The sequence below is a fragment of the Pristis pectinata genome, chromosome 6 (genome assembly GCF_009764475.1).
Source record: "Pristis pectinata isolate sPriPec2 chromosome 6, sPriPec2.1.pri, whole genome shotgun sequence".
NCBI classification, from domain to species: domain Eukaryota; kingdom Metazoa; phylum Chordata; class Chondrichthyes; order Rhinopristiformes; family Pristidae; genus Pristis; species Pristis pectinata.
This window is the reverse complement of record NC_067410.1, coordinates 39,143,528-39,158,993: the sequence shown is the minus strand read 5'-3', so window position 1 is coordinate 39,158,993 and position 15,466 is coordinate 39,143,528. Positions and strand designations below refer to the sequence as shown.

The 15,466-nt window shown below is 40.7% G+C and overlaps 1 protein-coding gene across 22 annotated transcripts in view; it reads left to right on the top strand.

Moving 5' to 3' along the window:
- Positions 1-15,466, top strand: part of chl1b (cell adhesion molecule L1-like b) — a 689,122-nt gene that overhangs the window by 442,932 nt on the left and 230,724 nt on the right. For all 22 annotated transcript variants that reach the window (XM_052017114.1, XM_052017111.1, XM_052017119.1 and 19 more), the window contains 2 exons: positions 6,254-6,355; positions 7,401-7,592. In XM_052017114.1, coding sequence (XP_051873074.1) covers positions 6,254-6,355; positions 7,401-7,592 — 294 coding nt within the window. The remainder of the gene's footprint in view (positions 1-6,253; positions 6,356-7,400; positions 7,593-15,466) is intronic.

The following is a 15,466-nucleotide window of genomic DNA, read 5'->3' as shown; positions in this document are numbered from 1 at the left end:
AGTGTTTCAGAGAATTACCAAGCCACATTACTTTGATGTAAAGCACCAAAGTTCAGTACAGAAAATTCTACTTCCAAGAAGTGAAGGTTTATTGTAATGAAAGACTATAATTTTAGTGGTACACAGAAAAATTGAAACGGAAGTTCATAAAATCCCATCAATGTCTTCCTTCACCATGTTTGGTAGTCAGACTTATTTTCTTATTTATTGACTTTGTTGACATTGCATGTGTTACTGGCAACGCATTATTGCCCACCAGTACAGAATGGCTTGCTAGACCATTTGAGGGAGCAGCTGAGAGTCAATCATATTTGTTGGTCTAAAGTTGATTACAGGCCAGACTGAGTAAGGATGGCAGATTAATTTCCCTGAGGGATGCTAGTGAACCTAATGGGTGTTCATTAATCCAGCACCATTACTGATGCTAACTTATCATTGCAAATTTATTTTCTGGAAATTAAATTTCCCAGCTACCAAGGATTTGAATTAATATCTCTTGATCAATAAACTTGTGGATGCATTTCTAGGAATGTAGCCACACTGTTCCACACTCTCTAAAGCATTGTCAATTCTTCTGTGAAAGGTCATTCTCCTGAAATGCCAACTCCACATATATTGTCCGACCTGTTCATAACCCTGTCACTTTTTTTTGGAGTTATACAACCACTTTTTGTGTTGACTCGCACTCTAAATGGATGCATTGAACCAAATGATATCTTAAGTATCTGCCAAAATTAATTAATTGCAGCTGCCATTAAATACACAACTTCCTGTTGTCAAGATCCTTCAAAGATTTTCAATATCTTTGGCCATACCGTATATCTCTGCTGTCTCCACACAGCCCACTGCCTGTACTTGACCTCACTCCAACTTGTTCCAACGCAATCAATCAGTCTCTTGCATCAGATTTACTTCCCAAATGGCCATATAACATGTTCCAGTATCTTGGAAACTTACAACCTTCTCAGAGATACCAGCTTATTCGGCACCTGGTTGATCTTTTATACCACCCATCTACTACAATGTTGTTTGATGATTGCCTTTCATCAAGCTAAGATCGAGCATGAAATATCTCTAATTTAACAATAACAAAAGCAAGACTTGTCCATGCCTGGCAGAAATTGCAGACCCTAACTCTACATTCACCAACCCCTCTGGATGGACTATGTCAACCATCTGATGCAGAACCTAATTGAGCTCCCTCCCTGTATTGAGTTTCAGTTGGCAGAGTAGTGGAGTAGCAACTGCTGCTGCCCACAGCTTCATTGACTCAGATTCTATATTGACCTGGGGTGCAGTCTGTATGGAGCTTGCATGTTCTCCTTGTGACCATATGTGTTTGCTTCAGGTGCTCTGGTTTCTTCCCAATTTTAAAGATATGCTAGCAGGTTAATTGGCTGCTGCAAGTTGCCTGGAGTGTAGCTGGGTGGTTGATGGATGTGTGTGTGTGTGAAAGAGAGAGGGTTTTAACAATATCTTGTGGTAAGTACCGCGACAACTAAAGGGAATACGAGAATGGGAAGCAGTTTAAAAAGGTAGGCCTGTTGTTGTTGCTCTTGTTGCTGTGGTGAGTTGATAGGACTTTTGATTAGCTAATTGGAAAATGAAGTCAGGGTCCAGCGGAGTGGCCATTTCGGAGTGGTCATTGTGTGAGTGGACAGTGTTAGAGTGGGGAGCTGAGGCTTCGGCTCCAGCTCCAGCTCAAGAGGCTTCAGTGTAAAGAGGCGGAGTAGGTGAGCGGAGGCTTCTGGTCGATTCTCTTTCTTTCTTTGTTATTTGTTATTTTCTTTGTTATAAAAGAGTGTGAATGGCAGTAAGGGCAGTGGTATGCTCCTCCTGTAGGATGTGGGAAGTCAGGGAGACCTCCAGTGTCCCTGATGACTACACCTTCAAGATGTGCATCCAGCTGCAGCTCCTTACAGACCGTGTTAGGGAGCTGGAGTGGCAGCTGGATGAATTCTGGATCATTTGGGAAGCTGAGGAGCTGACAGATAGGAGGTACTGGAAGGCCATTACACCTAGGAGAGGGAAAAGGAATAGGCAGTTGGTACAGGATACACCAGTGGCCTTTTCCCTCAATATATTGTTTTGGATGCTGTCGGAGAGCCACAGCAGCTGGGTCTCTGGTGCTGAGTCTGGCTCTGTGGCTCAGAAGGGAAGTCGGGGGTGGTGGGGTGGGGGGGAGCGTGAAGAAAAGTGCTATAGTGATAGGGGATTCATTGGTTTGGGGAACAGACAGGAGATTCTGTGGACGTGTGAGACTCCCAGATAGTATGTTGCCTCCTACGTGCCAGGGTCAGGGATGCCTCTGATCAAGTCCACAGCATTCTTAAGGGGGAGGGTGAGCATCCAGAAGTCATGGTACACATTAGTACCAACGACACAGATAGAATCAGGGATGAGGTCCTGAAGAATGAAGATATTTAGTTAGGAAGGAAGCTAAAAGAGACCTCAAGGGTAGTAATCTCTGGATTGCTGCCTGTGCCATGCACCAGGAAGAATAGGAAGATACGGCAGATGAATGCATGGCTGAAGAGTTGATGCGGGGGGCAAGGCTTCAGATTTGTGGATCATTGGGATCTTTTCTGGGAATGGTATGACATGTATAAAAGGGATGGGTTACACCTGAACTTGAGAGGGACCAATGTCCTTGTGGTCAAGCTTGCTAGGTCTGTTGGGGAGGATTTAAACTAGGTTGGCAGGGGGATGGGAACTGAATGTTAAGTTAGGTGATGGATCAGTTGGTACAGAAGTAGATGCGATGTGTACAGAGAATGTGAAGAAGGATAGGCAGGGGAAAGGGCATAAATGCAGTCAGTTGGATGGGTTAAAATGTGTTTACTTTAATGTGAGAAGTATTAAGAATTCCACGTACTGATTCATGGATCAATAAATGGAATTACGATGTTCTAGCCATTACAGAGACTTGGCTGCTGCAAGGGCAGGATTGGCTGCTTGAGGTTCTGGGGTTTAGATGTTTCAAAAGGGACAGGGAGGGAGGTAAAAGGGGGGGGGGTGGTATTGCTAATCAGGAATAGTATCACAGCTGTAGGAAGGGAGGACATCGTGGAGGGATCATCTACATAATCAGTGTGGGTGGAAGTCAGAAATGGGAACGGAGCAATTACTTTATTGGGAGTATTCTATAGGCCCCCAAATAGCCACCGGGACACTGAGGATCAGATAAATAGGCAGATTTTGGAATGGTGCAAAAATAACAGTGTTTTTATCATGGGTGTCTTCAACTTCCATAATATTGACGAGCACCTCCTTAGTGTAAAAGGTTTAGATGGGGCAGAATTTGTTAGGTGTGTACAGAAAGGATTCCTGACACAGTATGTAGACAGGTCAACTAGAGGAGAGGCCATGCTGGATCTAGTACTAGGCAATGAACCTTAGCAGGTGATACACCTCTCGGTGGGCAAGCATTTTGGGGATAGTGACCATAATTCCCTGACCTTTAGCATAGCCTCGGACTCGGATCGGAGCAGAGATTATAGGCAAGTATTTAATTGGTGAAAGACAAATTACGATGTTAGGCAGGAACTCGAGAGTGTAAATTGGGAACAAATGTTCTCTGGTGAATGCACCGCAGAAATGTGGAGGTTGTTTAGGGACCACTTACATGGGGTTCTGGATAGGTTTGTCCCACTGAGACAAGGAGAGGATGGTCAGGTGAAGGAGCCATGGTTAACAAGAGAGGTGGAAGGTTTCATCAAGAGGAAGAAGGAAGCATGTTTAAGGCTTAGGAAGCAAAAATCAGACAGGGCTCTTAAGAGTTATAAGCTAGCCAGGAAGGAGCTTAAGAAGGGACTTAGGAGAGCTAGAAGGAGACATGAGAAGGCCTTGGCAAGTAGGGTTAAGGAAAATCCTAAGGCATTCTACACATATGTGAAGAACAAGAACTTGACTAGGGTGAGGATAGGACCACTCAGGGATAAAGGGGGAAAACATGTCTGGAGGTAGGGGAGGTCCTTAATGAATACTTTGCTTCAGTGTTCACCAGGGAGAGGGTCTTAGAGGAATATGAGGTCAGCATCGAACAGACAAATGTTGGAGCATGTCAAGGTTAAGAAAGAAGCAGTGTTGGAGCTACCAAAAACCATTAGGATAGATACTGTAAGTCCCCAGGATTGGATAGGATATACCCCAGGTTACTCTGGGAAGTGATGGGAAGAGATTGCTGAGGCATTAACGATGATCTTTGAGTCTTCCCTGGCCACATGAGTGGTACCGAAGGATTGGAGGATGGCAAACATTGTTCCATTGTTCAAGAAAGGTAAAAGAGATAATTCTGGGAATTATAGACCAATGAGTCTTACATCGATGGTGGGCAAATTATTGGAGAGGATTTCTAGGGACAGGATTTATGAGCATTTGGAGAAGCATAGTCTTATTAGGGATAGTCAACATGGCTTTGTGAAGAGCAGGTCATGCCTCATGAGCCTAATAGAGTTTTTTGAGGAAGTGACAAGACAAATTGATGAAGGTAGTGCGGTGGATGTGGTATATATGGATCTTAGCAAGGCATTTGACAAGGTTCCCCATAGTAGGCTCATTCAGAAAGTGTTGAGGTATGGGATCCATGGAGAATTGGCTGTGTGGATTCGGAATTGGCTTGCCCACAGAAGGCAGAGGGTGGTTGTAAAAAGAGAGTATTTGACCTGGAGGTTGGTGACCAGTGGTGTTCTGCAGGGATCTGTTTTGGGACCCCTACTCATTATGATTTTTATAAATGACTTGGATGAAGAAGTAGAAGAGTGGGTTGGTAAGTTTACAGATGACTCGAAGGTTGGTGGTGTCGTAGATAGTGCAGAAGGTTGTCGTAGGTTGCAATGGGATATAGACAGAATGCAGAGCTGGGCGGAGAAGTAGTAGATGGAGTTCAATCCAGAGAATTGTGAAATGATGCACTTTGGAAAATTGAACTTGAAGGCAGAGTACAAGGTTAATTGCAGGATTCTGAGCAGTGTGGAAGAATAGAAAGATCTTGTGTTCCAATTACATAGATCCCTCAAAGTTGCCATGCAACTTGATAGGGTTGTTAAGAAGACATATGGTGTGGTGGCCTTCTTTAGTCAGGGGACTGAGTTCAAGGGCCGAGAGGTAATGCTGCAGCTCTATAAGACTCTGGTTGTCACATTATAGGAAGAATGTGGAAGCTTTGGAGAGGGTGCAGAGATTTACTAGGATGTTGCCTGAACTGGAAAACGTGTCTTTTGAGGAGAGGTTGAGTGAATTAAGGATTTTCTCTTTGGAGCGACAGAGGATGGGAGGAGACTTGATAGAGGTATGTAAGATTATGAGAGGCAGAGACAGAGTGGACAGCCAGTATCTTTTACCCAGGGCAGTAATGGCCAAGGCTAGAGGTCATCCATTTAAGGTGCGTGGAGGAAAGTTCAGGGGAGATGTCAGAGGTAGGTTTTTCACACAGAGAGTGGTGGGTGCCTGGAATACACTGCCAGGGGTGGTGGTAGGGCTCGATATGATAGGGTCATTTAAGGGGCTCTTAAAAGGCACATGGAGGAAAGAAAAATAGAGGGTTATGGGAGGTGAAGTAGAGAAGTAGATAGATAGAATGTGGATAAGGTTTATATAGGTCGGCACAACATCATGGGGGCTGAAGTACGGCTGTGCCGTACTGTTCTATGTTCGAATAAAAAATTAGTGTTACATAATTATAGAAGTCATAAAGTAATATTTTTATGAGCAGGCAAATTATTAGCTGTCAAATTATTTTTTTATGTGGCAGTTTTATTGGGTGAACCATCTTTTGTAGTTCATCATTGTAAACTGTTTATACATGCTTCTGGTACTGGAATGTTACAAATTGCTGTTTTGTTTTTTTTTACATGCAAGACAATTATCCTGACTCCTTTTCCTCAGAATTTTTTCATTACCTGCTGGTAGTTTGTGATACTGCAAATAAATCCATTTCAACACAACGCAAACTATTGATTTTTGTTAATCTCAGGAAGTTGGTAACAGCATGACATAGTCAGTGCCACAGGTACAAACTACATGAAGCAACCAAAAGATGTACAAGTATTGATTTTTATTTATTATTATGCATTTTTGTTTCGTTATTTATAGACTGTCTGGAAGGTTTTATCATTATCTCAAAACAGAATATGCCAAAGTCAATTTATCCTCTGGCAAAACACATAGAATATTTAACACATTTTGTTTTCAATATTAAGTATGAACTGCTTTTGCAAGAATTATTGGCATTTAAAAAGGTTATTTCTGATAGACGTTCCAGAGCCACCAGAAGATTTGAAATTGTCTGTTCTGCAAAACAGGAGCGTAAGATTAACATGGGAACCTGGTTATAGCCACAATACTCCCATAACAGGTAGGTTAAGCTTTATATTTTATGTACATTTTTCTTTCTTTTAAAGTGATGCTCAGAGAAGCATCATGGTAAATAATTGAAAGTTCAGATTTCAGTCAGATGCTCAGTAAATGGATGTGAATTTTTCCAGTTTGGATGACTTTGGACTTGCAGATGAAGTAAGAGTGAATGGGGCTAAATGTTTAAAGCAGCAAGAACAAAGCCTGAAGTGGATAGAAATAAACAAGAGTAAAGGATCCTCTTTGGAGTTAGATTATTTGGTAGATACATTGGATTTTGCCCAAAGTATAACAGTAACAAAAAAGTGTTTGTGGTGTTGCTTCCTGCAGGAGGAGGAGGAAATAGTTCCCTTTCACGATTGACAATATCACTGGGGGTGCATGCAAAAAATCTTTTGTAATTGGCTTTATCTGCAATAAACTTGGTTGCTAGGATTTGTAAACATATTTTCTGCTGTAGAAATCAATTATGCCAAATACCACATGCCAGCCAGTTATTTAATCTTTTTAATATATTTTTGATGGACAAATATTTTTACAGTCTTTAAACATATTCCTTGAATTTTATGAAAAATATGCAAACAGTTTAAAATGGAATGTGCATATTATTGAAACTTAAGCTTTTATTCAATGGTAAGCAAACACTACAGCTTCAAATACAGAGTCACAAAATCTCAGTTGTTGTGTGAAACGTTAGTCCAGCAAATTTCTGTGTATGCTGTTTTTATCATTAATTGCTGTATCACAGTAAAATCTTCACCTGTGGCCTGAAGCACTTACCGATGTGTGAGTCATCAAGGTATACAAATACAAATAAACTGGCATTAATTTGTATCTCATAATAATTGGATTTTGCATTATACAATGAAAGTTCATCAAACTGAAATTTTAGCTTTGTTTCTTTCTCCAGGGGGATGGCTCATCTTGCTGAGTATTTATAGCAGTCTTTTTTATTTCAGATTTTCAACAACTGCAGCATTTCATTTTTTAATTCTTGAATTCTGCATGTTACTTAATGGGTTTATTTTACCTGTGAATGTTTTTAGAGTTTATTGTGGAGGAAAATACATTTGAACCTGGAAGATGGCATGAAAAGGCTAGAGTTAATAGAAGTCAAACTTCAGTGGTGTTGCAACTCTCCCCTTACGTAACCTACCAGTTCCATGTATCAGCTCGAAATAAAGTGGGCAAAAGTCATCCTAGTGTGCCTTCGGAAAAGCACACAACACAACCTGCAGGTATGTAAACACAAATGATTGTTTAATCCTCCATTAAAATAAAACTTTCAAAATACAACAGGTAACAATAAAAACAAAGAGTAGCAATATAAAGTATTTATTCTTTCAGCTAAACTGTTGGAACGTTTCAGTTTAGTATTGTACCTTTGAGAAAAATACTGTATCATTGTTTATGAGGGTATTCCAACTTCCGAACGAACGTATTTTTCTTGAAAAGACTGGATGTGCTAATTCGTTTTCTTTGATTTATATTCCTTGGACTAGATGATCTATAAAAGTATCCTTGTATATCTCTTCTTCTGTTGTTGATTTCTCACTTTCATTCTCTGTCTGTGTTTTTTGGCTCTTTCTCCAGGCCTTTGTTTAGCTACGTGTCTCTCTATATTTCTTCATCCTCCCCCTCCCCCCAATTTAACACCCAACATAAAGACAAATAATTCTTTATGTTGGAGTAGGAATTTAAAAATGAAATAATTTGGGTTAACTTGGGAGGAGTCAAAATATAGAACAGTACATTTTCTGGCAGAATCCATCCATAAAATTCATTATGTTGGAATAGGCTCTAAATCTGGGACAACTCATTATCTGAAAATGTCAAGTCAGTTCCTTAGCAAAAAGGAGAAATGTTTTCATTTTTACAATAATTTAAAACAATTTAAATAAAGTTGCATGTTCACTGATGGTATGAAACAATTGTAGGTAAATGATCATTTTCCAGAGTAGACTGTTCATTTGTCACATCACCTCGTGGGAATTTTGACTCTGTTCATTTTCCCTTCCTTTTGCTTCCCAAAAATGTAGAGTACACTGGAATTTAAGTGAGGCTCATTGGTCATTGTCAGAATTTACACTTGAAAAATATTTACTTGGACAAAGTGTGAAACGTTCCAGTGAGGTTTCAAATTGTTCAGGAGTGGAAGCAATGCCAGAAAATAGATGAAGATAATTGACAAGGAAGAAAGTCCAAGATTAATTATCAGTTGATTGATCATTTATCTGACCAATTAACTCATTACTGCTTTGCTCATCTTGTTGTATTTGACTTGAGAAAGCTTGTTGCACATTCTGTGTGCCCAAAGTCAAAAATGTCCCTTTTCATTATCTTGATGAACACAGAATCATCTAAAGAAGGATGACAGGAGGAATATACTGTTTATATCATTGCTCCAGGACAAGACCAGTCCTGACACACGGTCTTGACCCGAAACATCTACTATCCCCTTGCCTCCACAGATGCTGCTTGACCTACTGAGTTCCTCCAGCAGTTTGCCTTTGGCTCCAGATTCCAGCATCTACAGTCTCTTAAGTCTCTGTTTGTATCACTTATTTGTTCACTTTGCAAATGCCAATGTGGCTACATTGTAAATTTCATTGAAAGTTGAAAACGTTCCTGTGACACTTCACATTTTGTTAATGTGTCTATTCAACTCAGATTGTTTCTCAACTGCTTCTTTATTGTATTGCCACTCGATTTAGTGCTAGATCAAAATGGTTTGAGTTTTTAACTCTTGGTGCCTGTAAAGTTGTCTGTTAATTTTCGTAACCCCCCCCCCCCAAGAATGTTTTGATAAAACTGCACTTTATTTTGAATGTTTTAAAAAGACCTTGTTTTTAACTAATGACTGACCATTCATCTGCATTGTTTGGTCAGTATGCATTATGGCATTAGCACAGTGGACCGATATCATTTATCACAACAGGAGCATCCTGTAGCCTATCATTCCATATGGAAGAAAGATTAAAAACACTAACCCATGTATAAAACATTGTTTCTTAGAAGCACAGAAACAAGAATGAGTCATTCATCCCAATGAGTATTGACTTCTTATTTCTAATAGATATGGTACCTTTTGCTTCACCTTTCTCCATTTCTTTAATACCCAAGTAAATATCTTCCTTCCTTTAAGAACGTCTTAGTTGGTTTGTTTTCTCAATCCTTTGCGGGGTGGGTGGGTGGGTGGGTGGGTGTGTGTTTGTGTGTGTGTGTGTGTGTGTGTTTGTGTGTGTGTGTGTGTGTGTGTGTGAGTGAGTGAGTGAGTGAGTGAGTGAGTGAGTGAGTGAGTGAGTGATCGGGAGTGGGGTGAGTGGAAGTGAGAATTTTATTGTTTGATAATGGAAGTAAATCATTCCTACCTTCCTGTAAGCTAATTTCCAAAATAATTCTTGATGCTTCCTGATCTAAAATTCTATTGGAAATTCCACTCAGATTTAAATTGGGCATTCCAGCAAGTAGTCTTCATCTCAAACAAAAAGACAGTATTTTTCCTGAAAATTTATTTCTGAATAATAGCACCAAAGAGGATCAGAGAATTCTTGCAGCTGTATGCCATATTATTGGAATGTATCACATACTGGCAAGTGATTTTCCTCATTTTTGACAGGTAGATTGAATAAATACATTTAAACCAACAGTTTGTTTTGCATTGAATTGGTAAGTGTTTAGCGCTTTAAAAATAGTGCAGAATTGCTAAAAAAAAATTAGCTCTCTTTTACAATATGTTGGACCAACAATGTGTTACCTGAGCTATAATTCAGCATAACTGGATCTCAGAAAATAATTGTTCATTGCATGTAAGGCAGAACATTGTCAGTAATCAAACTATTCCAGTCTTTATACTCGCTGTGAATCCTAGATTCACCAACTGTGCCTGGGTAATTGCAAATAATCCCCGATGGGAGATGTCTGATCACCTAGCAGACCATGAGGAATCTGTGATCAGTCAGTAACTCTGCACCTTTTCACAGATCTCAGCCATAGCAATCAATCAAAACCACTGTACTTCGATATCTGATGCTTTCAGACAATTTCACCAAGCTGATTTAAGATGCTACAATGAGCTGTCAGAAGAAAGTATATGAACTAACTGAAATACTTCCAATTAGATAAATTGGTTACCATTTCATGGTATTAAAGCTCAGGGAACCAGCCTGGAACACACATAGTTCAGTGATTTTGAAATAAGAGGCTTAACCAATTAGACAATTAACATAATATCCATTCTACAAAACAGTAGGAATCATAATTCAGACAAAATGTATTGTCATTCAGCTTCCCCATTCAAAACATTTTCATGTGCCTCTCAGCCTTTGTGTCTTGTAGCTAATAATGCAGAAACCGGGTATAACCTAAAAAGGACAAGCATGCTTCATTTTGGCACACATCCTAGTGCACAACATTGGCTGAAAAAAAAATTCAAGTTTCTTCTGTCTTAGCCGGCTTTTTTCCTTAATGCTGGTGAATCATCACAATGCTTTCTCATGACTAGTTTATAATTCCTGAGTTGAGGTTGTGTTTGACTGATTTATATAAATAAAATACGTTTTTGATTTTCTTTTGCACTGATGAGAGTGTTTTGGATGATGGGTGCTTGGGTTCCAAAATCTCTTTAATTGGTCTACACCTGTGACTTTGTTCCCATCTGATATTTAGAACAGGATACCTTACAATTAAATTTAATTGCCTTTTTCTACCAAGCAGTTAAATATAATTTGCCATTGTCCTGAAAATCTAAAAATACTTCTCCATCTCAACTCTCGATCAAATTGTTCCTAATGAATTTCATTTCTCATGATTGCCAGTCAACTCCACCCACCAATCTCAAGTGCAGAACTTCATCAAATGTGTTTTGAAAACCTATCTGATTTTATAGATAAGATACCTTTATTAGTCACACATACATCGAAACACACGGTGAAATCCATCTTTTGCGTAGAGTGTTCTGGCAGCAGTCCGCAAGTGTCGGCACACTTCCGGTGCCAACATAGTGTGCCCACAACTTCCTAACCCTTTAAGATGTGGGAGGCATCCGGAGGAAACCCACAATGGCACGAAGAGAACGTACAAACTCTTTACAGACAGTGGCCAGAATTGAACCCGAGTCACTGGCACTGTAAAGCGTTACGCTAACTGCTACACTACCGTACACAATAAGCGATGCAGAAAAGATTTGAAAACAAGGATGAGAATTCTAAAATTGAGATGCTGCTTAACTGGGAGCCAATGTCCGTCAGTGATTTCAGGAATGAAAGGTGATTGGGACCTAATATAACGAGAGCACCCTGAAAAAAAAAGGAGTCACTTTGACTGGAACGTATAATGGAATTTGATTCTTTCTGTCACAACGTAACGGAATGCCGCTGTGCATTGCATTCACTTGTCACATCTCAGCAGTCAAAGAATACACTGTTGACCTCGAATCTCTTTTTCCCACCTCGCAGCCAATTACCAACCATGCCACAAGGATTTTGTGTGCTTTCATTATCAAATGCCCTTTAGAAGTCCATATATGTAAGTAATACATAGATACTTTCTCACACAGGCTAGTGAACACTTCGGACGGTTCAACAGTTGGTCAGGTATGACGCAGTCTTCAAGTGCTGGCGTAGTTTGATTAGCTCGTATTGTCAAAGTTCCCAGTCTCTGTTTCTGATGATAAATTACAGTAACTTTCAACAATTGACATTAGTCTGAAGGGTCAACTGTTTCCAGCTTCCTTTCTCTCTCTCCATTCATTTGTAAGAGAATGGCATTTCTAATTTTACATTGCAAATTGTTTTGGAGAACCGAGAGTGAATTTGCATAAAGTTATAAACAATTGTGAAGAATATCACTAGTAAAAATAAATACAGCTCCAAGGCTGAAAATTTAGGCTCCCTCATGAAACAAATCCATTTGGTTTAAATTTTCTGTGAAGCACCCTCACATCATTATCCCAGGAGGCTGTTTGTCAGATTGTTTTGGGGGGTGGGGGTGGGATGTCAGAGGTAAGTCTTTCACACAGAGAGTGGTGGGTGCGTGGAACACACTGCCGGCAGAGGTTGTGGGTGTAGATACATTAGGGACATGTAAGAGACTCTTAGACACATGAATGATAGAGAAATGGAGGATGATGTGGGTGGGAAGGGTTAGACGGATATGAGGGCAGGATAAAATGTCGGCACAACATTGTGGGCTGAAGGGCCTGTACTGTGCTGTAATGTTCTATGTTCAACTAAATGCTTGAAAGGAAGTCCTGTGTTACCTTGTCCTCTGGGGAGCTGGAACCTTGCCGACTGTTTTCCACACTGTAGGTCACGTATATCTGTAATCACACCGTTTGCACCCTTACCACCCTCTACAGTATGCAAAGAACTCCCACCTGTCCATGCAGCTGATCTAATGTTGAAGGAGGCACCAAAGGATTGCCATCTGAGCTGGTAGCCATGAGTGACTGGGAGATCAACATTTTTTTCAATATTGATTCAGCTGTCTGAGCAGGTGGAGTTTTTTTTTACCCTCTGAATGTAGTAAGAGAGGGTTTACGGTGAGGGGAGGGTTACAAGCTAAATGTGCGTGCTTTGATCATGTGCAGCTTGTTCAACTGAAGAATCTGCTATGGGAGATGAGGGACATGAGAAGGAATATGGGATCTTCACTACTGCCAGCCAGAGCTGTATCAGAAAATTGGGCATCCTGTTATCATCCATGACTCCAGCAGGTTCTTACAGCCTATGGAACAAATTCCAGACGTCCCGTCACCCCCACCCCTCAATGTCCATCATTCCCCAGGCTTCAAGCATTGCTATCGATTTGCACGCAGGATCAGAAACAGTACCATCTCTGTTTTAATTACCACAAAGCAGCTGGAACAGGGAATAAATCACTCAGCCGCTTCGACAGGTTTACTCAAATGCATTTCCAACGAACAATTCTGTGGGAAGTGGAGTTAGTGTGGAATGTCAGTATTAATCAGGATCTTATCTCCAGAAAAAGTGGGTTAGGGAAAGATGGTTTTTAAAATTTACTTACAGCATATTTCTTGCATCACAAAAGCACATTTGGTGTATTACTCCAGCGATGTGTGCACAACCATACTGCAGGCTGACACAGTCAGCTGAGAAACTATACTTGCATCCCATCTAACAAGTGCAGAGGATGCTGTGGTATTACATCTTCTCTTCTTTGGCAGTCCTTTGGATATCGAGGGTGACTTCCTTTCCCCCTGTTTTTCTTGGGGGTTCTGATGTGACTGATGAGGCCAGTGTACGAAGTGCAAACTCTTCCAAAGATGGGTCAGAAGGCTCCTCATGGGGCAGGCTGGTGGGTAGTTTGTGAGGTGGTGCTTTTACGTCAGGATTCTGTGTGCTCCCGATAATGGGATCAAAGTTCTCAATACCATCCCAGATGCTTCTCCTTTGAGCAGTCACTTCCCAGGAGTCAGTGTGGACGTTAAATTTTTCAAGGAGGCTTTGAGCACATCCTTGAAAGTTTTCTTCTGTCTCATGGCAGAGCTCAAAATACGATGTTAATTTTGGGAATCTGGTGTCAGGCATGCAAATGATATGGCTGCCTAAAGTAGCTGAACAAGTGTTACAAGAACCTCAGCACTGTGGATGATGTCCTGGTCGTGGGCACTGGCATTGGTTTGCTTATCTTTCCAGTGAATATGGAGGGTTTTGTGGAGCCTCCATTGATATGTTTCCAGCACCTTGAGATGCCTACCATCGGAAGCCCAGGTTACAGAAGCAATCACTGTCCAGTAGACCATGAGGTTTGTGCCAGGTCTGAGGACTTGATCTGCAAACACCCATTTCCCCAATTGACCAAAGACCCCGCTGGTGCATAGAAGGCGGCAGTGAATTTCATCATCAATGCCTGCGTGCACCATGAGGTGGCTCTCAAGATATGGAAAGTTGTCCAAATTTTTCCTCTGTCTCTCCATGACAATTTTAGTGTCAGGGGTAATGTGGTGAAACAGGGGTAGGTTTGCAGGGAGGCCTTTTGTGTTGTGGCTGTTGAGTGCAAGGACCATCCTCTTGTGGAACAAAAGTTCACTGAAACCATACATTCTCAGGTCAAGCAGTAGCACATTCACAGTGATTGATCTTGCACCTACTGGAGAGAGAGAAGGCCATTCACCTAACCAGGTATGGACCACACACTCTCTGTACAAAGCGTCACATTCTTAGACTTAATCGGATGTGGTGCTGCATCTTAACGTGCAAGCATTCTCATCATCACTGAGCCAAATAAAAATGAGCTTGTGAACAGTCATTTCTGACATCCCCAGCTCTGTGTGATCACACTGTGCCCCACTGCCCCTGCCCATACCCAGGTCAGGGGTTCCTGTACAGGAAGGATGGAACGTTCTTTTCAGCTGTAAGTCAGTCATGTACCAACAGACTGTCTATCTCTGCCCTCACATTCCACCAGAGGCCCTGATGGTCTTTGCTACGTTCCTTTACATCACTCACTGTCAAGGGACTAATTCTGACCATTCTCATATCTCAGGTGTGTTCTGATGGGAGTCAGTTTATCCCTGGATCTATCCCCCTCAAGCCTTAGCAGAAGGTTATAATGTGCTCCCTATATTTAATTTATCATCAACAGTTACTTCTGATGACAGACCCTCAAGATTTAACTTGATTAGCTCCAGACAGCAAGCATGCACAATTGCTGTCCTACATGTGCAGCAAAAGAAATAGAGAGGGGAAAAGAAGATACAGTTATTAAAAGATGAAAAAAAAAACTTAAAGGCAAAATAAGGAAACATATAAAAGTTCAGAATTATTATTTAATTTGTAAAAAGAATTTACTTGCGATGATGACACTGAACTATGTCTGAAAGTTCAATTGGCTTTACATTAACAATTGACGTGTTATTAAAAGGGTACTTACACTCTTAATCACCAATTTTAAGTAGGTAGTCTAATCAGCGATTGATGTGTAACTCTCACAAGTTCTGAAAATTAACACAGAGGTTATGGGCGAGAAGCCATTTATGTAAAGCAAATGGTGGACCATAAACTGGCAACTTTCATTTGAGAAATTAATAACTCATGATGTATCTCTTATTCCCTGAATGTGCTTTTGTGTTGGTAATGGCTTATATCAT